The 24,066-nt window shown below is 42.1% G+C and overlaps 1 protein-coding gene across 2 annotated transcripts in view; it reads left to right on the top strand.

Moving 5' to 3' along the window:
* LOC135548667 (AP-2 complex subunit beta) overlaps positions 1 to 24,066 on the top strand; it is a 69,302-nt gene that overhangs the window by 20,628 nt on the left and 24,608 nt on the right. Inside the window, exons 13-18 of one of the 2 annotated variants that reach the window (XM_064978497.1) lie at positions 1,463 to 1,722; positions 2,393 to 2,588; positions 18,871 to 18,912; positions 19,466 to 19,612; positions 20,383 to 20,528; positions 23,307 to 23,436. In XM_064978497.1, the coding sequence (XP_064834569.1) occupies positions 1,463 to 1,722; positions 2,393 to 2,588; positions 18,871 to 18,912; positions 19,466 to 19,612; positions 20,383 to 20,528; positions 23,307 to 23,436 (921 nt within the window). The remainder of the gene's footprint in view (positions 1 to 1,462; positions 1,723 to 2,392; positions 2,589 to 18,870; positions 18,913 to 19,465; positions 19,613 to 20,382; positions 20,529 to 23,306; positions 23,437 to 24,066) is intronic. The other variant, XM_064978498.1, reaches the window with a different exon arrangement.

The following is a 24,066-nucleotide window of genomic DNA, read 5'->3' as shown; positions in this document are numbered from 1 at the left end:
GCATTGTTTGTATTCAGTCATGTTACCAGACACCTTGCCCTGATTGAAAGCAGTGGTTCGCGCTTTCAGTTTCACACGAATGCTGCCATCAATCCAAGGTTTCTGGTTAGGGAATGTTTTAATCGTTGCTATGGGAACGACATCTTCAACGCACGTTCTAATGAACTCGCACACCGAATCAGCGTATTCGTCAATGTTGTTATTTGACGCAATACGAAACATGTCCCAGTCCACGTGATGGAAGCAGTCTTGGAGTGTGGAGTCAGCTTGGTCGGACCAGCGTTGGACAAACCTCAGCGTGGGAGCTTCTTTTTTTAGCTTTTGTCTGTAGGCAGGTATCAGCAAAATGGAGTTGTGGTCAGCTTTTCCGAAAGGGGGGCGGGGCAGGGCCTTATATGCGTTGCGGAAGTTAGAGTAACAGTGATCCAAGGTTTTTCCACCCCTGGTTGCGCAATTGATATGCTGATAAAATTTAGGGAGTCTTGTTTTCAGATTAGCCTTGTTAAAATCCCCAACAACGATGAATGCAGCCTCCGGATAAATGGTTTCCAGTTTGCAAAGAGTTAAATAAAGTTCGTTCAGAGCCATCGATGTGTCTGCTTGGGGGGGGATATATACGGCTGTGATTATAATCGAAGAGAATTCTCTTGGTAGGTAAAGCGGTCTACATTTGATTGTGAGGAATTCTAAATCAGGTGAACAGAAGGATTTGAGTTCCTGTATGTTTCTTTCATCGCACCATGCCTCGTTAGCCATAAGGCATACACCCCCACCCCTCTTCTTACCAGAAAGGTGTTTGTTTCTGTCGGCGCGATGCGTGGAGAAACCCGTTGGCTGCACCGCATCGGATAGCGTCTCTCCAGTGAGCCATGTTTCCGTGAAGCACAGAACGTTACAGTCTCTGATGTCCCTCTGGAATGCTACCCTTGCTCGGATTTCATCAACCTTGTTGTCAAGAGACTGGACATTGGCAAGAAGAATGCTAGGAAGTGGGGCACGATGTGCCCGTCTCCGTAGTCTGACCAGAAGACCGCTACGTTTCCCTCTTTTTCGGAGTCGTTTTTTTGGGGTCGCTGCATGCGATCCATTCCGTTGTCCTGTTTGTAAGGCAGAACACAGGATCCGCGTCACGAAAAACATATTCTTGGTCATACTGATGGTGAGTTGACGCTGATCTTATATACAGTAGTTCTTCTCGGCTGTATGTAATGAAACCTAAGATGACCTGAGGTACTAATGTAAGAAATAACACGTAAAAAAACAAAAAACTGCATAGTTTCCTAGGAACGCGAAGCGAGGCGGCCATCTCTGTCGGCGCCGGAAGTAGATCACACACACACACAAACACACAGAGAGAGAGACACACACCAATATATCTCCATCTTTTGCCTCAAACTGTTTCAAACTTCAACCCAACACTGTCTATTCACCACTGTGATTCCTTCCCCTTGTGTCATCCTAGGACTCCGACAACCCTGACCTACGTGACAGGGGTTACATCTACTGGCGCCTGCTGTCCACCGACCCGGTGACTGCCAAGGAGGTGGTCTTGTCCGAGAAGCCCCTGATCTCGGAGGAGACGGACCTGATTGAGCCCACCCTGCTGGATGAACTCATCTGCCACATTGGCTCCCTGGCCTCCGTCTACCACAAGCCCCCAAACGCCTTTGTGGAGGGTAGCCATGGCATCCACCGCAAGCACCTGCCCATCCAGCACGGCAGGTAAGACACAGTTATGAGAAAGTTACTCAGTTACCAAGTCCCAGGAAGACAGACACTCACCTAACCCCCCAAATAAAGCTTTCCTCCCCCTCTAGCACAACACAAAGGCTATCATTGCTTACACACAAATACCAACATCTGTTTTCCCATAGTGGGCGTGGCAATAGCGCTGACTCCGACCTAAATTTAGAGGCCCTCTTCTTGGATGCAGATACAAAATGTTGCTTTTTTAAATCCAATTTCCTACAATTCTACACATTTTGCCATGGGGCAGAGAGAAGATTAGTTGTAAAGCTAGTTTCCTGCAATTCTACACATTTTGACGTAGGGCTGAAAGAATGCCGTCTTATGCTATCTGAGTGACTCAAACATTATAACAAAATCAATGGGGGGCCCATGCCATGACATTTTTTACATTTTAGATTCTCCCTGAAGGTCTAGTTTTTATTTTGGTGATTGTTAGTTCGAAAAAAATCTTATTTAAGCATGTATATCTCCAGTATATTTTCTCCTATACTTTATATCTGGTTTGAGTCGTTCCCCGGGGGGGTGGGGGGGTTGATCATATTTCTAGGAGTGGTGGCAACTATTTAGAAGTGTTGCTAAATGAATATAGGGGAAACACTGACATATTAGCATCTCTGTGTCCTCCTCTCTTTCCACCTCTCAGCATTGATACAGGCGAGAGCCCGGTGAGCGCAGGGCCAGCGCCCCCCATTGAACAGGCCCAGTCAGTCATCCCCTCCCAGGGTGACCTGCTGGGAGACCTGCTCAACCTGGACCTGGGTCCCCCCGTCAACGTGCCCCAGCAGTCCTCTATGCAGATGGGTGCTGTCGACCTGCTGGGCGGAGGCCTCGACAGCCTGGTGAGTGACGGACACTCACACGCAATTGCAAACAACTGAGTTTATTTATTTGGGTTGGAATGGTGGGGATTGTCAATGTATTCCATGAGGGATCAGTAGGACCGCACTCTCCAGATTGTTTCATTGTGCCATGAACAATAAAACATAGCATGATGTTGTGTGGAGATTGTGGTCTCATTGATGGTTTCCTAAGCAGGGTAGGCTTTTCTCGGGCTTTTCACCGGAGATGTTGTAGGGACGCAGAAGAATTCTAGAGGGCGTTTTCATTACATCTGCGTATTACTAGGATAACTGCAGCTTTTGGAATGCATCAGTGACAGTGGTACATGGTGTTCCTGTCAAATATTATGAAGTTGTAGGCCTAAGCTTTACTATATAGTGAAAAGGCATAGTTTTTTGCTGTGGTGGGGCAGTGTTGTCAGATGTCAATGCATTAGTCAGACTGTTGGAAGTTTCCTTGGCAACATCAAACTCATCGATGTACAGTGCCATGAAAGTGTTTCTCCTATTTTTGATTTTCTCTATTTTGCATATTTTTGATACTGAATGTTATCAGATCTTCAACCAAAACCTAATATTAGATTAAGGGAACCTGAGTTTACTAATAACGAAAACATTTATACTTATTTTATTAACAATATTATGCAACACATAATTCACCTGTGTGAAGAAGTAATTGCCCCCTTTACGCTCAATAACTGGTTGTGCCACCTTTTAGCTGCAATGACTGCAACCAACACATCCTGTAGTTGTTGATCAGTCTCTCACATCACCGTGGACTAATTTTGGCCCACTTTTGTATGCAGAACTGCTTCAACTCGGCGACATTTGTGGGTTTTCAAGCAGGAACTGCTCTTTTCACATCCTGCCACAACATCTCAATTTGGATTAGGTCTGGACTTTGACTCGGCCATTCCAAAACTTCAAATGTATATGTAAACTAGAGGTTGACCGATTATGATTTTTCAACGCCAATACCAATTATTGAAGGACCAAAAAAAGGCAATACCGATTAAATGGACGGTTTTAAATTTTTATTTGTAATAATGACAATTACAACAATACTGAATGAACACTTATTTTAACTTAATATAATACATCAATAAAATCAATTTAGCCTCAAATAAATAATGAAACATGTTCAAGTGCAATATGTGCCATGTAAGAAAGCTAACGTTTAAAGTTCCTTGCTCAGAACATGAGAACATATGAAAGCTGGTGGTTCCTTTTAACATGAGTCTTCAATATTCCCAGGTAAGAAGTTTTAGGTTGTAGTTATTATAGGAATTATAGGACTATTTCTCTCTATACGATTTGTGTTTCATATACCTTTGACTATTGGATGTTCTTATAGGCACTTTAGTATTGCCAGTGTAACAGTATAGCTTCCGTCCCTCTCCTCGCTCCTACCTGGGATCAAACCAGGAACACATCGACAACAGCCACCCTCGAGGCATCGTTACCCATCGCTCCACAAAAGCTGTGGCCCTTGCACAGCACGGGGAACAACTACTCCAAGTCTCAGAGCGAGTGACATTTGAAACGCTATTAGTGCGCACCCTGCTAACTAGCTAGCCATTTCACATCGGTTACAGCAGCCTTATCTCGGGAGTTCATAGGCTTGAAGTCATGAACAGCGCAATGCTTGAAGCATTGCAAAGAGCTGCTGGCAAAATGCACGAAAGTGCTGGTTGAATGAATACTTACGAGCCAGCTGGTGCCTACCATCGCTCAGTCAGACTGCTCTATCAAATCATAGACTTAATTATAACATAACACACAGAAATACGAGCCTTAGGTCATTAATATGGTCGAATCCGGAAACTATAATCTCGAAAACAAAACGTTTATTCTTTCAGTGAAATATGGAACCGTTCCGTATTTTATCGAACAGGTGGCATTTTTAAGTCTAAATATTTCTGTTACATTGCACAACCTTAAATGTTATGTTATAATTATGTAAAATTCTAGCAAATTAGTTCGCAACGAGCCAGGCGGCCCAAACTGTTGCATATACCTTGACTCTGCGTGCAATGAACACAAGAGAAGTGACACAATTTCACCTGGTTAATATTGCCTGCTAACCTAAATTAATTTTAGCTAAATATACAGGTTTAAAAATATCTACTTCTGTGTATTGATTTTAAGAAAGGCATTGATGTTTATGGTTAGGTACAGTCGTGCAACAATTGTGCTTTTTACGCAAATGCGCTTTTGTTTAATCATCTCCCGTTTGGCGAAGTTGGCTGTCTTTTTTAGGAAGAAATAGTCTTCACACAGTTAGTAACGAGCCAGGTGTCCCAAACTGCTGCATATACCCTGACTCTGTTGCAAGAGAAGTGACACATTTTCCTTAAATAAAAGAAATTCATGTTAGCAGGCAATATTAACTAAATATGCAGGTTTAAAAATATATACTTGTGTATTGATTTTAAGAAAGGCATTGATGTTTAGGGTTAGATACACGTTGGAGCAACAACATTCCTTTTTCGCGAATGCGCACCTCATCGATTATATGCAACGAAGGACACGCTAGATAAACTAGTAATATCATAAACCATGTGTAGTTATAACTAGTGATTATGATTGATTAATTGTTTTTATAAGATAAGTTTAATGCTAGCTAGCAACTTACCTTGTCTTCTTACTGCATTCGCGTAACAGGCGGGCTCCTCGTGAGGCAGGTGGGTAGAGCATTGGACTAGTTAACCGTAAGGTTGCAAGATTGAATCCCCGAGCTGACAAGGTAAAAATCTGTTGTTCTTCCCCTGAACAAGGCAGTTAACCCACCGTTCCTAGGCTGTCATTGAAAATAAGAATGTGTTCTTAACTGACTTGCCTAGTTAAATAAAGGTGTAAAACAATAAATAAATATAATCGGCCAAATCGGTGTCCAATAATACCGATTTCCAATTGTTGTGAGAACTTGAAATTGGCCCTAATTAATCGGCCAATCCGATTCGGTCGACCTCTAATATAAACTTGATTGTGTGTTTTGGATCATTGTCTTGCTGCATGACCCAGCTGCGCTTCAGCTCACAGACGGATGGCCTGACATTCCCCTGTAGAATTCTACAGAAGTGTAAGCGGGTGGACCTTTTCACACAGGGGCATTGGGTGTTGCATAACTTTGTTTATGAAATAAGTATGTAGTTGTTGTGTTACAGTTGAAGTCGGAAATTTACATACACCTTAGCCAAATACATTTAAACTCAGTTTTTCACAAATTCCCTGTCAGTTAGGATCACCACAGAATAATAGTGGAGAGAATTATTTATTTCATCACATTCCCAGTGCATCAGAAGTTTACATACACTCAATTAATATTTGTTAGCATAGCCTTTAAATGGTTTAACTTGGGTCAAATGTTTCAGGTAGCCTTCCACAACCTTCCCACAATTAGTTGGGTGAATTTAGGCCCATTCCTCCTGACAGAGCTGGTGTAACTGAGTTAGGTTTTTCGGCCTCCTTTCTCGCACAAGCTTTTTCAGTTCTGCCCACACATTTTCCATAGGATTGAGGTCAGGGCTTTGTAATGACCACTTCAATACCTTAACTTTATTGTCCTTAAGCCATTTTGTTTGGGGTCATGTTCCATTTGGAAGACCCATTTGTGACCAAGCTGTAACTTCCTGACTGATGTTGCTTCAAAATATCCACAGAATTTTCCTTCCTCATGATGCAATCTCTTTTGTGAAGTTCACCAGTCCCTCCTGCAGCAAAGCACCCCCACAACATGATGCTGCCACCCCCGTGCTTCATGGTTGGGATGATGTTCTTCAGCTTGCAAGCCTCCCCCTTTTCCCTCCAAACATATTGATGGTCATTCTGGCCAAACGGTTCTATTTTTGTTTCTTCAGACCAGAGGACATTTTTCCAAAAAGTACGATCTTTGTCCCCATGTGCAGTTGCAAACCGTAGTCTGGCTTTCTTTGGTGGTTTTGGAGCAGTGTCTTCTTCCTTGTTGAGCGGCCTTTCAGGTTATATCGATATAGGACTCGTATTACTGTGGATATAGATACTTTTGTACCTGTTTCCTCCAGCGTCTTCACAAGGTCCTTTGCTGTTGTTCTGGGATTGATTTGCACTTTTCGCGCCAAAGTATGTTCATCTCTCGGAGACAGAACGCGTCTCATTCATGAGCGGTGTGACGGCTCTGTGGTCCCATGGTATTTATACTTGCGTAGTATTGTTTGTACAGATGAACGTGGTACCTTCAGGTATTTGGAAATTGCTCCCAAGGATGAACCAGACTTGTGGAGGTCTACAAATTATTTTCTGAGGTCTTGGCTGACTTCCTTTGATTTTCCCGTTATGTCAAGCAAAGAGGCACTGAGTTTGAATGTAGGCCTTGAAATACATCCACAGGTACACCTCCAATTGACTCAAAGGATGTCAATGAGCCTATCAGAAGATTTAAGGAATTTTCTGGAATTTTCCAAGCTGTTTAAAGGCACAGTCAACTTAGTGTATGTAATCTTCTGACCCACTGGAATTGTGATACAGTGAATTATAATGATAAGTGAAATAATCTGTCTGTAAACAATTGTTGAAAAATGACTTGTCATGACACAAAGCAGATGTCCTAACCGACATGCCAAAACTATAGTTTGTTCACAAAAAATTTGTGGAGTGGTTGAAAAATTAGTGTAATGACTCCAACCTAAGTGTATGTAAACTTCCGACTTCAACTGTATGTTTACTCCGGTTACCTTGATCTAATATTAGGTTTTAGTTGAAGATCTGATTACATTCAGTATAAAAAATATGCAAAAGTAGAAGAAATTAGAAAGAGGGTAAATATGTTTTCACAGCACTGTATGACTGATTTAGTATCTTCATGTATGGTGCAAGGGAACTCTGATTAGCTTTTTGACAAAGTATCTGCTAAATTTGGAAGTTGAGTTTATTACATTATCAGGATAGCTATGTTATCATCATCCACATTAAACATAGTGAGGGAAACAATTATTTGATCCCTTGTTGATTTTGTACGTTTCCCCACTGGCAAAGAAATGATCAGTCTATCATTTTAATGGTAGGTTTATTTGAACAGTGAGGGACAGAATAACAACAACAAAATCCAGAAAAACACATGTCAAAAATGTTATAAATTGATTTGCATTTTAATGAGGGAAATACGTATTTGACCTCCTCTCAATCAGAAAGATTTCTGGCTCCCAGGTGTCTTTTTATAAAGGTAACAAGCTGAAATTAGGAGCACACTTAAAGGAAGTGCTCCTAATCTCAGCTTGTTACCTGTATAAAAGACACCTGTCCACAGAAGCAATCAATCAATCAGATTCCAAACTCTCCACCATGGCCAAGACCAAAGAGTTATCCACGGATGTCAGGGACAAGATTGTAGACCTACACAAGGCTGGAATGGGCTACAAGACCATCACCAAGCAGCTTGGTTAGAAGGTGACAACAGTTGGTGTGATTATTCGCAAATGGAAGAAACACAAAAAAACTGTCAATCTCCCTCTGCCTGGGGCTCCATGCAAGATCTCACCTCGTGGAGTTGCAATGATCATGAGAACGGTGAGGAATCAGCCCAGAACTACAAGGATCTTGTCAATGATCTCAAGGCAGCTGGGACCATAGTCACCAAGAAAACAATTGGGAACACACTACACCGTGAAGGACTGACATCCTGCAGCGTCCGCAAGGTCCCCCTGCTCAAGAAAGCACATATAAATGCCCGTCTGAAGTTTGCCAATGAACATCTGAATGATTCAGAGGACAACTGGGTGAAAGTGTTGTGGTCAGTTGAGACCAAAATGGAGCTCTTTGGCATCAACTCAACTCACCGTGTTTGGAGGAGGAGGAATGCTGCCTATAACCCCAAGAATCCCATCCCCGCCGTCAAACAAGGTGGAAACATTATGCTTTGGGGGTGTTTTTCTGCTAAGGGGACAGGACAACTTCACTGCATCAAAGGGACGATGGACGGGGCCATGTACTGTCAAATCTTGGGTAAGAACCTCCTTCCCTCAGCCAGAGCATTGAAAATGGTTCGTGGATGGGTATTCCAGCATGAGAACGACCCAAAACACACGGCCAAGGCAACAAAGAAGTGGCTCAAGAAGAAGCACATTAAGGTCCTGGAGTGGCCTAGCCAGTCTCCAAACCTTAATCCCATATAAAATCTTTAGAGGGAGCTGAAGGTTCGAGTTGCCAAACGTCAGCCTCGAAACCTTAAAGACTTGGAGAAGATCTGCAAAGAGGAGTGGGACCAAATCCCTCCTGAGATGTGTGCAAACCTGGTGGCCAACTTCAAGAAACGTCTGACCTCTGTGATTGCCAACAAGGGTTTTGCCACCAAGTACTAAGTCATGTTTTGCAGAGGGGTCAAATACTTATTTCCCTCATTAAAATGCAAATCAATTTATACAATTTTTGACATGTGTTTTTCTGGATTTTTTTGTTGTTATTCAATCTCTCACTGTTCAAATAAACCTACCATTACAATTATAGACTGATAATTTCTTTGTCAGCGGTCAAACGTACAAAATCAGCAGGGGATCAAATACTTTTTTTCCTTGTATGCATCAACAGTTCAAATAGTGTACGCACATTCTGGCTGACACGTCAAGGGTGATGTATGCTGGGCTGCAGCAACAGAGAGACACTCTGTCTGTCAGAAGCCTGCCTCGCTGTCCCTGATTGATCTGCCAGACACTAGTACAGAGAGGCATGCAGGCCAGGGATGTCACGGTGTGGCTTCACTCTGACATCTCAATACAGAAGAGATACGAGGCGGAGGCTTGGCACGACATGGTGGCTCTGGCACACACACAGGACCCCGAAGTTTGGTCCTAATGGTGGACGGTGGTTAGTGATAGCGTCTTATCAGGTTGTATGCTGCGAATATTATTGCACTGTCAAGATTGTTTTGGTCTTCATGCAGATGAGTTGTTTTGTTTGACAAGGCGGTGCATACTAATTAACATTTCAGTTTTGCATCTAATACGTTCTAACTAGCTAGCTATGCAGAGCACATTTGAATCTCTATTGTAACAATGTGATAATGAAGGCTCATTTGCTCATAGGTCATGTTGTTTTGTGGCTGCTCATCTGGATAACCATTATAGCCCGTGCTTAGCACGTGAAATGAGCAGCAGCTTTTTGGGAAGCTCTATTTATATATCTTATGTTTTAGGGAGACTTTCTCCTCTTGACAGACAGTAATAACAACTTTTTAATGATACAGTGCATTTGGAAAGTATTCAGACCCCTTGACTTTTTCCACATTTTGTTACATTACAGCCCTATTCTAAAATGGATTAAATAATTCCCCCCCCACCCAGTAATAGCAAGGTAAAAACAGGTTTAGACATTTTTGCAAATTTCTTACAATGAAAAATGGAAACACCGCATTTCCATAAGTATGCAGACCCTTTATTTAGTACTTTGTTGAAGTACCTTTGGCAGTGATTACATTCTTCTTGGGTATGACGCTACAAGCTTGGCACACCTGTATTTGGGAAGGTTCTCCCATTCTCTGCAGATAATTTTAAGCTCTGTCAGGTTGGATGGGGAGCGTGTCTGCACAGCTATTTTCAGGTCTTTCCAGAGATTTCCTATCAGGTTCAAGTCTGGGCCCTGGCTGGGCCACTCAAGGACATTCAGATACTTGTCCCGAAGCCGCTCCTGAGTTGTCTTGGCTGTGTGCTTAGGGTTGTTGTCCTGTTGGAAGGTGAACCTTCGCCCCAGTCTGATCGCTCTGGAGCAGGTTTTCATTATCAATCCTGACTAGTCTCCCAGTCCCTGCTGTTGAAAAACATCCCCACAGCTTGATGCTGCCACCACCGTGCTTCACCGTAAGGATGGTGCCATGTTTCCTCCAGTTGTGACGCTTGGCATTCAGGCCAAAGTGTTCAATCTTGGTTTCATCACACCAGAGAATCTTGTTTCTCATGTTCTGAAATTCCTTTAAGTGCCTTTTGGCAAACTCCAAGCAGGCTGTCATGTGCCTTTTACTGAGGAGTGGCTTCCGTCTGGCCACTCTACCATAAAGGCCTGATTAGTGGCGTGTTGTAGAGATGGTTGTCTTGGAACGTTCTCACATCTTCACAAAGTAACTCTGGAGCTCTGTCAGGGTGACCATTGGGTTCTTGGTCACCTCCCTGACCAAGGCCCTTCTCCCCCGATTGATCAGTTTGGCCTGGCGGCCAGCACTAGGAAGTCTTGGTAGTTCCAAACTTCTTTCATTTAAGAATGATGGAGGCCACTGTGTTCTTGGGGACCTTCAATGCTGCAGACATTTTTTGGTATCCTTCCCCAGATCTGTGCCTCGACACAATCCTGTCTTGGAGCTCTACGGACAATTCCTTAGACCTCTTGGCTTGGTTTTTGCTCTGACATGCACTGTCAGCAGTTGGACCTTATATAGACAGGTGTGTGCCTTTCCAAGTCATGTCCAATCAATGGAATTTACCACAGGTGGACTCCAATCAAGTTGTAGAAACATCTCAACGATGATCAATGGAAACAGGATGCACCTGAGCTCAATTGAGTCTCATAGCAAAGGGTCTGAATACTTGTGTAAATAAGGTATTTCTGTTTTTTATTTTTAACGCATTTGCAAACACAAAACCCTATTTCCACTTTGTCATTATGGGTTATTGTGTGTAGATTGATGAGGAAAAAATTTAATTCAATCCATTTTAGAATAAGGCTGTACTGTAACAAAATGTGGAACAAGGGAAGTGGTCTGAAGACTTTCCGAATGCGCTGTATTAGCTGGGGATTGTGTTCTGAACTCTAGCCTGAAGGGACAGCCACAGCTGTTGTTCTACTCTACTGAGAGTGTTGTAGCTTGTAGCGTTTTAACCACCATATGTGGTTAATAATATTAAGTAAATGGACTACATCTTCAAGTAAATGGAGAGCTTGTATAGAAGCACTTCATCTATTAGCTCATCCAACCCACCTTAGCCTATAATTAAATGTTCTGCTCTGCTTTAGTGAAGTGAAGACTTGGGAGGCAGACTATCGTATAGTTATCAACCAATAATAATAATCATTGATTCTTACCACTATATCCTTTCTGCTTAGCCAGTGAGATGGGAGAGGAGAGCACCAGGGGCTAACTGGGTCCAGTCCATGCCTGCTGCTGTTTACCGTTCCACTACCCTACTAGTCCAGACACTATGCCACAGGAGAGGGAGGGTTCAGAAAGGAGTGATTGGCACTGAGTTGGGAAGTCCCTGCCCCAGATGTTAATTTGATTTCATTTGTTAGTTGACATTATCAAGAGACTACACGTTCAACTGAGTTCAAATTAAGTGTAAGCTCAACCATGAGAAATCATATTGTCCTAGATACACCACCTCATTCCCTAGCTTTTTTCAATGAACAGCACATTTGTCAATTGGTATTCTCCAGGCCAGGGCAACTGTAGTTGGGGCGGGTAGTTCAGCGTAGCGAATTGGCGGTCGTGTCTTGTCGGCCGTGTAGAGCGTGACCTCGTTGTGATAAGTGTTATTACGATTATCTCTGTGCTCCTCGTCCCTTTTGGTTGGCCCTCCCAGATTATAAAATGCTTTAATCAAATCTTAATTGGGCGATCATTAAAACTACAGTGACTCCAATCCAAGTCGGAGAGTCCAATCGAGGACATCTTACCGTTGTGCTGCTACACAGAATGTTTAAACAGATCTGCTGAGTAATTAGTGGGGAGTGAAAGCTACTTTCTTACCAATTATGATCAGCCATTCTGCAAGCCTACTTACTCTAAGCACATTCGACCAATTAATGGAATCGATATGGGTTTTAATGAAAGGCAAAGAGCCGTGAGCTGAAACAGCCCTCAGTCGGAAGTTACAATTTAGCACTGATAAATTCTAAGGGTACCCTGACCTTATCGCAGTCTGGGTTCAAATACTGCTGATATTGTGGCTCCTCCAGATTGAACAAAGAGAGCAATGCTAGTTTTATTTGTTATATATTAGTCAAATTAAAATTAAAAGCAGGCCTAAGCTTAATGTTGGGCAATCAAGATTTAATGTTGTTATAGCCTTTGATGATAATTGAATATGACATTTGAGTGCAGAGTCTGTTTACAGTCTGCACTGAATTCTCCTCTGGGCTTGTTCCTCAAAATATACCATTTTTAAATCTACAGCAAGAGATTATGTGGAAATACTCCTCCAGAAATTATATTGCAATGTAAAATTAATCTTTCATTTCAACTCAGTTTCATCACACCAGAGAATCTTGTTTCTCATGGTCTGAAATTCCTTTAAGTGCCTTTTACTGAGGAGTGGCTTCCGTCTGGCAACTCTACCATAAAGGCCTGATTAGTGGCGTGTTGTGGAGATGGTTGTCTTGGAACGTTCTCACATCTTCACAGAGGAACTCTAGAGCTCTGTCAGTGACCATCGGGTTCTTGGTCACCTCCCTGACCTTGGTAGTTCCAAACTTCTTCCATTTAAGAATGATGGAGGCCACTGTGTTCTTGGGGACCTTCTATGCTGCAGACATTTTTTGGTATCCTTCCCCAGATCTGTGCCTAGACACAATCCTGTCTTGGAGCTCTACGGACAATTCCTTAGCCCTCATGGGTTGGTTTTTGCTCTGACATGCACTGTCAGCAGTGGGATCTTATATAGACGGGTGTGTGCCTTTCCAAGTCATGTCCAATCAATTGAATTTACCACAGGTGGACTCCAATCAAGTTGTAGAAACATCTCAACGATGATCAATGGAAACAGGATGCACCTGAGCTCAATTGAGTCTCATAGCAAAGGGTCTGAATACTTGTGTAAATAAGGTATTTCTGTTTTTTTATTTTTAACGCATTTGCAAACATATAAACCTATTTCCGCTTTTCATTATGGGGTATTGTGTGTAGATTGCTGAGGAAGCTACTTTTTAGTCTTTCATTTCGACTCTAATCGTTTCCCCTGTGTATTTACTACCCGGTTGTCATCCCACCTTTAGAAACTGGGAGAGTGAGTAAGATTCCGATATTCTGAAGTAATTGGATTTAGGATCCCACTGCTGGGCCCTTCTGGGGAATGGAAGGCTGCCCTCGTTGGGGAAGTAGAATGGTATCAGAGAACTGCCTCGGCTCCTGTTCACACCTGAACCCAGGAGGACTTCGTTAGTGAGAGACTCGAGAGTCATCATGGCTTTAGATATTTCTACTTGGACCCTTGAAGGGCTCTAAAAGTGTGACCAATTTGGTATTTATTTTGCGACCAGGAGTTTTGTGTTGGGAGCAGATAATTGTTCTAATGAAACGGCTTCTGATTGCCCCAGAGAAAAAGGTGAGTCAATAGTGGCTTGCTTCTAGCGCAACCAAGTCAACAGATCTCACCCATATTACCGCCGCAACATTTGTATCTTCCTATAGGGGATCACCTGACCACATTTTACATTCATAAATCATGTCGTGGGCAGTTTTAAAACTGCTCAGTGGTGTAAAGTACTTAAGTAAAAGTACTTGAAAGTACTACTTAAGTAGTTTTTTGGGGTATCTGGACCTTTCTATTTATATTTTTCACAACTTTTACTTATACTCCACTACATTCCTTAACAAAATAATGTACTTTTTACTCCTTACATTTTCCCTGACACCCAAAAGTACTACTTACATTTCCAATGCTTCGCTGTCTAATTCACACACTTATCAAGAGAACATCCCCGGTCTTCCCTACTGCCTCTGATCTGGCAGACTCACTGAACACAAATGCTTCGTATGTAATTGACGTCCGAGTGTTGAAGTGTGCCCCTGGCTATCCGTTAATTTAACAATCTAGAAAATTGTGCCATCTGGTTTGCTTAATTGTAAGGAATTTGAAATTATTTATACTTTTACTTTTACTTTTGATACTTAAGTATATATTAGCGATTACATTTACTTTTGAAACTTAAGTACATTTAAAACCAAATACTTTAAAACTTTTACTCAAGTAGTATTTTACTGAGTGACTTTTACTTTAGTAATTTTCTTTTAAATTATCTTTACTTTTACTCAAGTATGACAATTGGGTACTTTTTCCACCACAGAAACTGCTTGCGCGTGTCGTGGAAATTTCCTCTATTTCCCAAATCATGGGAGCAAACCACACACACAAGTCAGAGTTAGTTATCAAAGTCCATCTTTAATTATATGAGCTCTATCACAACCCTGTGACTCTCAGATCAATTCAGTGTCCATCAATGAATTCTCTGAGAGTCCCTTACACATTGCAATAGCATTTTGACTTTCAACAGTTCAGTATCTCTTATGAAAAGTTGAGAGTCCCAACATAATGGCAAATGGGATCCTTTATAGCGAAGATCCTCCCCCCCTAGACTACATGACAATCCACAGGTCCCAGGAACTTACACAAAGAAAGACTTTACTTCAGAGAGGAGTATCCCCTAGCCAGACAGAGTTGGCTATAAATTATCGTTCAGTTTGGTCTCCTAAACAAAGCTCTTATTTCGTCCTTGGTACAAAATGGTACCAAGACATTACCCCCACCCTATGATATATAACAAATTGTCATTTAGATACAACCAATTCTAAATACAACCAATCCTGGACAAGCTCACGGAGAGGTGAGTGAGGCTATAGGTTAAGATAGAGGGAGCATAGAATGATTCCAGACACTGCCATCCTCCTCTCCCCGATGGGAAAAGCAGGGAGTGACTGGCACACAGACACTGTGGCGCAAAAGATATGTTTACACATGATGACACCTTGACCTCTCCCCTCTCTGCGGCCCAAGCAACTTAGTCCTGACAGAGAACAGATAACTGCCAATGGCCACCACTAAAGTACAACAAAATACATTCTTATGAGAAATAACTCATAAGCATATCATGAAAATAAAACATCCTATCTATGTTACCCAACTAATTCTGACTATTCCCCAACACGCGTCATTAACCATTTGTTTACATTTGTTTGGTCATGTTACCTCATTGACTAGCTAGCTAACTTTACCAGTATATCCAAACATTTGAGGGCAGATAAATGAAATAATAGCTTCTTCGGGAGATCAATGATCATAGCATAGCAATGAATGACAGCTCGCTTGCACGTCATCATCATAAACTTCACATTTTTAAAGAGATGGTGTACAATTTTCAGTGTAATGCACCAGATAACTAGCCTGCTCATCCTCATGTCATTCCGAATTACAGCTTTCTGGGCCACTGTAAAAGGAGCTCTGCCAGTTGATTTAACATATAAGCCACTTCACAGGACATTGCCTTTGTCCACTGTCTTAACAGTGGACAAATGAAGTGAAGTGTAAACTTCTCAATTCACACTATCCAAGCAAGGGTTGGGATTATGCCAGGTAAAGGACCCTGCCTTTTAAGTGTACTTGCCCAATGCCCATAGAAATAGAATCGTATAGAACTAGAATCAATGTCCCATACCTTGGAACATGCTCCCAGACACCCTGCAGAGAGACAGTGTTGCTAGAGGTTTGAGGCTGCATCGCCAGACCAGATAGACAATGACCTGCTGTCATCAGAAGGGCAAAATCTGGGAATGATTAATGCAATATAAAGGGCTGAGTCAGCGCCCCAAAACTGAATATTAAAGCTGACCTTCTAGATGAGGAGGCCGAGCCAAGTTAACCTGACAAGCTGTCAAAGCTCCGTGCACTAGCCATTTTTCAATGCAAATAGACTGGGTTCTTCTCTTAAACCTGCCAATAGCAGACCCCTCTAAAACTGAATGACTTATTGGGTCAGGCTTTTCATGGACTTCATTGGTCATAGTCATTCACTCGTCTATATGGATGGATTTTTGAACACCCGCTGAAATTGCAAAGAACTCTACGTCTGTCTCCCAATAAAAATATAATGTGACCGTTAACTGCCCCATTAAGGTTTTATTATTGACGAGCCTGAAACTTCCCTCTCCAGCAGTATGTAAATGAGCTGTCCTGTTTATATTTTGCATTCCTAAAAGGCCCTTGTATCGTCAGTACAAAACTTTGGCAGTATTTCCAGACACTTCCCTCCCACTTTAAGACTTCTCCAACTTTGTGACTTGCATCTCTTGCCGCTGGTCAAAAGCTGGTACTTCAACCCTGTGTAAATGTCAAGAATATTCATATGCTAGAAGAAGAAAGAATTCAGTGTGAGGGTGAAGTGAGACAATATTGACTAGTCTGCCAGTTCCCCTTCGCATGTGTGGAAGTAAGGGTTAATTCGGCGTAGTTGGCAAAGACTCCCAGCGGTCTCTTAACATAATACTGCCACAGCATTCAGCCATTTTGTTCTGAGTGGTTCACCTTTACAATAAACCACTTCGTCAAGGGAGGGCTGAACACAATGCACTTTTGTGCAAGCTCGCAAAACTAGGTATATCTTGTGGTAAACACTTTCAAACAGTTCAATCAAAGTTTGTAAAACCTAAGCATTATCGACCTGTGGTACACGAGTGGCATAGCGGTCTAAGGCACTGCTTCTACAAGATGCGTCACGACAGTCCCTTGTTCGAATCCAGGCTGAATCACATCCGGCCGTGATTGGAGGTCCCATAGGGCAGCGCACAATTGGCCCAGGGTCGTCCGGGGTAGGCCGTCATTGTAAATAAGAATTTGTTCTTAAATGACTTGCCTAGTTTTAAATAAAGATAAAATAAAAAAATACATGTTGGGTACTAACATTAAAAGACAGCTAATTGATTACACTTCATTACAATGATGGATATACAGTGCCTTCAGAAAGTATTCAAACCTCTTGACCTTTTCCACATTTTGTTGTTTTAGATCGCAAATAAAAATGTATTAAATGTATATATTTTTTGTCACCGTCCTACACACAATAGCCCATAATCTCAAAGTTGTATTATGTTTTAATTTGTTTTATTACAAATTCATTTCAAATGAAAGGCTGACATGTCTTGAGTCAGTAAGTATTCAACCCCTTTGTTATGACAAACCTAAATACGTTCAGGAGTAAAAATGTGTTTAACAAGCCACATAATTAGTTGCATGGACTCTGTGTGCAATAATAGTGTATAATAATGTAACATTATTTTTAAATGAGTACCTTATCTATCTACCCTGTGCGATACATTCACCTTTCAGCAGGACCTTAACCTAAAACACAAGGCCAAATATACACTGGAGTTGCTTACCAAGATGACATTGAAAGTTTCTGAGTGGCCTAGTTACAGTTTTGACTAAAATCGTCTTGAAAATCTATGGCAAGATTTGAAAATGACGGTCTCGTAATGATCAACAACCAACTTCACAGAACTTGAAGAATTTAAAAAAGAATAATGGGCAAATATTGTACAATCCAAGTGTGCAAAGCTCTTAGACTTATCCAGAAAGACTCACAGCTGTAATCGCTGCCAAAGGTGATTCTAACATGTATTGACTCAGGGGTGTAAATACTTACGTAAATGAGATATTTCTGTTTTAAATTTTCAATAGATTAGCAAAAAAGTCTTAACATGTTTTCACTTTGTTATTGTGGGGTATTGTGTGTAGATGGTTGAGAGAACACAATGTGGAATACGGGTATGAATACCTTCTGAAGGCACCGTATGTTTGAAAGTAAAAGAATTTCGTACATTTAAATTCCCCAAGGTCAAATATCCTCAAGATGTCTTGAACATTGCTTCTAACGTTGCTTCTGCCAATGCTTTTCTATCTGCCTTTTAACAGCCAAATGCGAGCATGTGATTTGTGCCTTGCTGGATCTTAGGCTATAAAATAGTTTTATGTTGTTCCAGTCTCAAGTGTCTGTCAAGGTGACGTCACACTTCTCACAGTCACAATGCATTTAACTAAGAGTGCCAGGTCTCAAAGGAAGTTTTGTCCTGAATATCACAATGGTTTTCGTTACATACATAATTACATTTTTTCATCCAGCCTCTGAGATTAATATTTTGTGTAGACCTAGACTTGATTTCTTTAATTTATCTTCCCCTTACACCCCTGTAAAAATTAAACTGGAGAGATGAAAGGAGCCCAATACATATAAAGCTATTATAGTATCATTTTTTGTGAATTCTCAAATAGGTGTATCGAATGATTTTCGCAATCAGCTATTCTTCCAGCTTAATGTTCATGTTTTGGCAAGGTTTTCTGGTCTCCTGACTGACTGACGCTTCTTCCTGGTAACCATTTCACTGTGTCAAATTGACTATCTAGATAATAACCATTGCCATTTTCTAGGCAGTATATGGGTTCTATTGCTTTTGGGCGGGTTGGGGATGGGTTGCTATTGCTAAGTATCTCTCTTTCTCTGTCTATCTGTTGTTCGGATGCGGGTGCTGGATATGGGTCCTCTCTTCTCTCACCTGTAGTTGGGGGGAGACCTGGGAGGAGGTGTTGGGGGAAGTCCAGCAGTAAGTGAGCCTTTCCGTTTCTCCATTTGACTGCCCCCATCTGCATGCTGCATGCTCTTAGAGGTTCTAGCTGGGGTCAAAACTTAACTGCCACACAGTTCAAAGCTGAACAAGCTATTTTTTTCCCCGCACACTCACGCCTAACCTTTTGACCTTGCTTGCCACTGATGGGGAAAAAAGATCACGTATTCCAGTGGACGATTGCTCAAATTGCGAAATCATAGGCCGAAATTCTGACTGAAGATATACAAACTAGTTTCGACCTCTGCAAATCAGAGCATTGGAGAATGCATTTCTCGTGGCAGGATTTCAGCTTTAGTGAATGTACAAAATCACATTTGTCGATCATGACATTGTCTTTAAAAATAAATCATTAGAAGATGCCACCATTGTTATTTGAAACCCACTCTGAGCACTTGACAACAAAAATGAGTTTGGAACCTGTCTCTTCATTGAAGGTTGCTAGAGAACCGTTGAGGAGGTACGTTCTGGATTCATAGTTGTGCTGATGTCCTGTATGTTTTTTGTGTGTGTGCGTGTGTGTGTGACTCAGGTGGGACAGAACTTTATCCCCTCGTCAGTTCCCAACACATTCGCCCCATCGCCCACTCCTGCAGTGCTCAGCAGTGGCCTCAACGACCTGTTTGAGCTCTCCACAGGCATGGCCATCACCACAGGAGGCTATGTTACCCCAAAGTCTGTGAGTACCCACAGCTCGATACTTATGTTGATGTTCAATACTAATGCTATCCAGAGCTTAATGTTAATGTTAGCACTATGTTGGGATAAAGATTTTCATTGCTGAGTTAGCACACCAGCAATGGCAGAGAATAAAGCTCATCAGAATGCTAATGCTAACTCATTAGGACCTAGCAAGCAGAGGAATACATACAGAAAGGGGAAAGGGGGATACCTAGTCAGTTGTACAACTGAATGCCTTCAACTGAAATGTGTCTTCCGTATTTAACCCAAACCCCTCTGAATCAGAACCTTGAGCCCTGCCTCAGTCACTCTTCATGTAGGCCAGTATATAAATATAGTTATGACATTGTTTGGCAGGGGTGGAAGGAGGGGTGTGTTATAAGTCCATGTTGGCATCAACAGGCTCCACCCTAGATTCCTGTTCAAAATGGTTAATTTAGATATATCATACAGTTGAGTCATGCAGAAGAGGCTCACAAAGTCCTCGCTGTGTTATGTGCGCTGTTGCTTGGTACGTGTTGCAGCAGGACATAGCATCCTGTCCAAGGTATCCATCTTAATTTACAGGTTCCATTCTCCAGCTCCCTTCGTGTCTGACTCAATACAATGAGTGGGCTACACAGCACAGACACGTAGTTCAGCACTTGTTGTGCAAATCCTGTATGACTCCATTTTCAAATGACCTTGTGTGCTCTCTCTGCTCCCAGGTATTGCTGAAGCAGTTTGCATGTTCATATTTCTTTAATTATTGTCTATCCCTTCCCCCAGATATGGCTGCCTGCAGTGAAAGCTAAAGGGCTAGAGATCTCAGGCACATTCTCCCGCCGACAGGGCCAAATGTACATGGACATGACCTTCACCAACAAGGCCCTGCAGCACATGACTGACTTTGCTATCCAGTTCAACAAGAACAGGTGAGAGAGGGTGCGACTGGTATCAAAAAACTGAACACATTGTTCATAGATAATAGGTTAGTTCTCAAACTCTCCACTTTGTGAAAGGGATATGGCTATTTATTGTCATGTACTTCACAGAAATAGTACAATGAGTGTAAATGTGAGTCTTAGTCCCAGGGCATACATGGAAAGGTATGTACAGTTGAAGCCTGAAGTTTACATACACTTAGGTTGGAGTCATTAAAATGTGTTTTTCAACCACTCCACAAATGTCTTGTTAACAAACTATAGTTTTGGCAAGTCGGTTAGGACATCTACATTGTGCATGACACAAGTCATTTTTACGACAATTGTTCACAAACAGAATATTTCACTTATAATTCACTGTATCACAATTCTACTGGGTCAGAAGTTTACATACACTAAGTTGACTGTGCCGTTAAACAGCTTGGAACATTCCAGAAATGATGTCATGGCTTTAGAAGCTTCTGATAGGTTCATTGACATCATTTGAGTCAATTGGAGGTGTACCTGTGCCTACCTTCAAACTTTGCTTGACATCATGGGAAAATCAAAAGAAATCAGCCAAGACCTCAGAAAATGTTGTTGTAGACCTCCACAAGTCTTGTTCATCCTTGGGAGCAATTTCCAAACGCCCGAAGGTACCACGTTCATCTGTACAAACAATACTACGCAAGTATAAACACCATGGGACCACGCAGCCATTTACCGCTCAGGAATGAGATGCGTTCTGTCTCCTAGAGATGAACATACTTTGGTGCGAAAAGTGCAAATCAATCCCAGAACAACAGCAAAGGACCTTGTGAAAATGCTGGAGGAAACGGGTACAAAAGTATCTATATCCACAGTAAAACGAGTCCTATATCAACATAACCTGAAAGGCCGCTCAGCAAGGAACTTCATCCCAACCATTAAGCACGGGAGTGGCAGCATCATGTTGTGGGGGGGCTTTGCTGCAGAAGGGACTGGTGCACTTCACAAAATAGATTGCTCTTTGAGGAAGGAAAATTACGTGGATATATTGAAGCAACATCTCAAGACCTCCGTCAGGAAGTTACAGCTTGTTCGCAAATGGGTCTTCCAAATGGACAATGACCCCAAGCATACTTCCAAAGTTGTGGAAAATTTGCTTAAGGACAACAAGTCAAGGTATTGGAGTGGCCATCACAAAGCCCTGACCGCCATCCTATAGAAAATTTGTGGGCAGAACTGAAAAGTGTGTGCGAGCAAGGAGTCCTACAAACCTTACTCAGTTACACCAGCTCTGTCAGGAGGAATGGGCCAGAATTCACCCAACTTATTGTGGGAAGCTTGTGGAAGGCTACCCTAAACGTTTGACCCAAGTTAAACCATTTAAAAGCAATGCTACCAAATACTAATTGAGTCTATGTAAACTTTTGACCCACTGGGAATGTGATGAAAGAAATAAAAGCTCAAATAAATCATTCTCTCTACTATTATTCTGACATTTCACATTCTTAAAATTAAGTGGTGACCTGAGTTTAAATGTATTTGGCTAAGGTGTATGTGAACTTCCCACTTCAACTGTATATTATGTGCACTCTGCTCCTTATGTTGGTACAGTATGGGAGCATACTGTATGATAACTAAACACGACCACTACTCTGGAATACAAGGAATTGTGAAGAGCAGACCTATACACTGCATATACAAAAGTATGTGGACACCCCTTCAAATTAGTCAATTCTGCTATTTCAGCCAAACCCATTGTTGACAGGGCCATGCAATCTCCATAGACTAACGTTGGCAGTAGAATGGCCTTACTGAAGAGCTCAAACTTTCAACGTGGCACCGTCATAGAATGCTACCATTCCAACAAGTCAGTTCATCAAATTTCTGCCCTGCTAGCGCTGCTCCGGTCAAGTGCAAGTGCTGTTATTGTGAAATCGAAAACTGAAAGTTGGTAGGCCACACAAGCTCACAGAATGGGACCGCTGAAGCACTTAGCACGTTGTAAATCGTCTGTCCTCTGTTGTAACACTTACTACCGAGTTTCTAACTTCCTCTGGAAGCAACATCAGCACAAGGAACTGTTCGTCGGGAGCAAGATGAAATGGGTTTCCATGGCCAAGCGTCGGCTGGAGTTGTGTGTGTAAAGCTCGCCACCTTTGGACTCTAGAGCAGTGGAAACGCGTTCTCTGGAGTGATGAATCACGCTTAACCATCTGGCAGTCCCACGGATGAATCTGGGTTTTGCTGATGCTAGGAGAACGTTACCTGCCCCAATGCATAGTGCCAACTGTAAAGTTTGGTGGAGGAGGAATAATGGTCTGGGGCTGTTTATCATGGTTCGGGCTAGGCCCCTTAGTTCCAGTGAAGGGAAATCTTAATTTTGCTGCATACAATGACATTCTAGACCATTCTGTGCTTCCAACTTTGTGGCAACCGTTTGGGGAAGGCCCTTTCCCGTTTCAACATGGCAATACTCTTGTGCACAAAGTGAGGTCCATACAGAAATGGTTTGTTAAGATCGGTGTGGAGGAACTTGACTGGCCTGCACAGTGCCCTGACCACAACCCCATTGTGGCTGAAAGGAATCAAGTCCTTGCAGCAATATAACATCTTGTGGAAAGCATTCCCAGAAGAGTGGAGGCTGTTATAGCAGCAAACTCCATATACCAGCTTCATATTAATGCCCATGATTTTGGAATGAGATGTTTGATGAGCAGGTGTCCATACTTTTTCTCATGTAGTGTATTTACCTAAAGTCACCTGAAGCACTTAAGACCCTGTTATGCAATTTATGTTGTCTAGTTTCGGAGTGATCCCCACCACCCCTCTGCCCATCCACACTCCACTGATGCCCAGCCAGAGTATTGAAGTTTCCCTGCCTCTCAACACCATTGGGCCAGTCATGAAGATGGACCCACTGAACAACCTACAGGTAAACTCCTACATGTATTTTCTGGTTATGTAAAGCATGCTCGGCAAGAGCAGCCTACCTCTCAGGGATTTTTCTGCCATTTTTAATCCTTGGGCAGGCCGCCAAAGCATTTTTTTCGGATTACCGAAGTCTAAACAGTGTACATTTAATTTTTTTTTAAATGTGGGATTGGAAAAACGCTTTCAGTGTCAACTTAAACCAGATGTAAAGTAAGTAGAAAAGATAATGGGCCTACAGTGCCTTCAGAAAGTATTCATACCCCTTGACTTATTCCATATTTTGTTGTGTTCAGCCTGAATTCAAAATGGATTACATTTTTTTTCACCCATCTACTCACACTACCCCATAATGACAAAGTGAAAACATGTTTCTAGATTTTTTTTGCAAATGTATTTATATAAGGATTTACACCCGAGTCAATACTTTGTAGAAGTACCCCAGGTCATCTTAGGTTTCATTACATACAGTCGAGAAGAACTACTGAATATAAGATCAGCGTCAACTCACCATCAGTATGACCAAGAATATGACTTTCGCGAAGCGGATCCTGTGTTCTGCCATTCAACCTGGACAACAGAATGGATCCCAGCCGGCGACCCCAAAAAACGACTTTGTAAAAGAGGGAAACGA

The sequence above is a fragment of the Oncorhynchus masou genome, chromosome 11 (assembly GCF_036934945.1).
Source record: "Oncorhynchus masou masou isolate Uvic2021 chromosome 11, UVic_Omas_1.1, whole genome shotgun sequence".
Lineage (NCBI taxonomy): Eukaryota > Metazoa > Chordata > Actinopteri > Salmoniformes > Salmonidae > Oncorhynchus > Oncorhynchus masou.
This window is presented reverse-complemented; position numbering and strand designations above follow the sequence as displayed.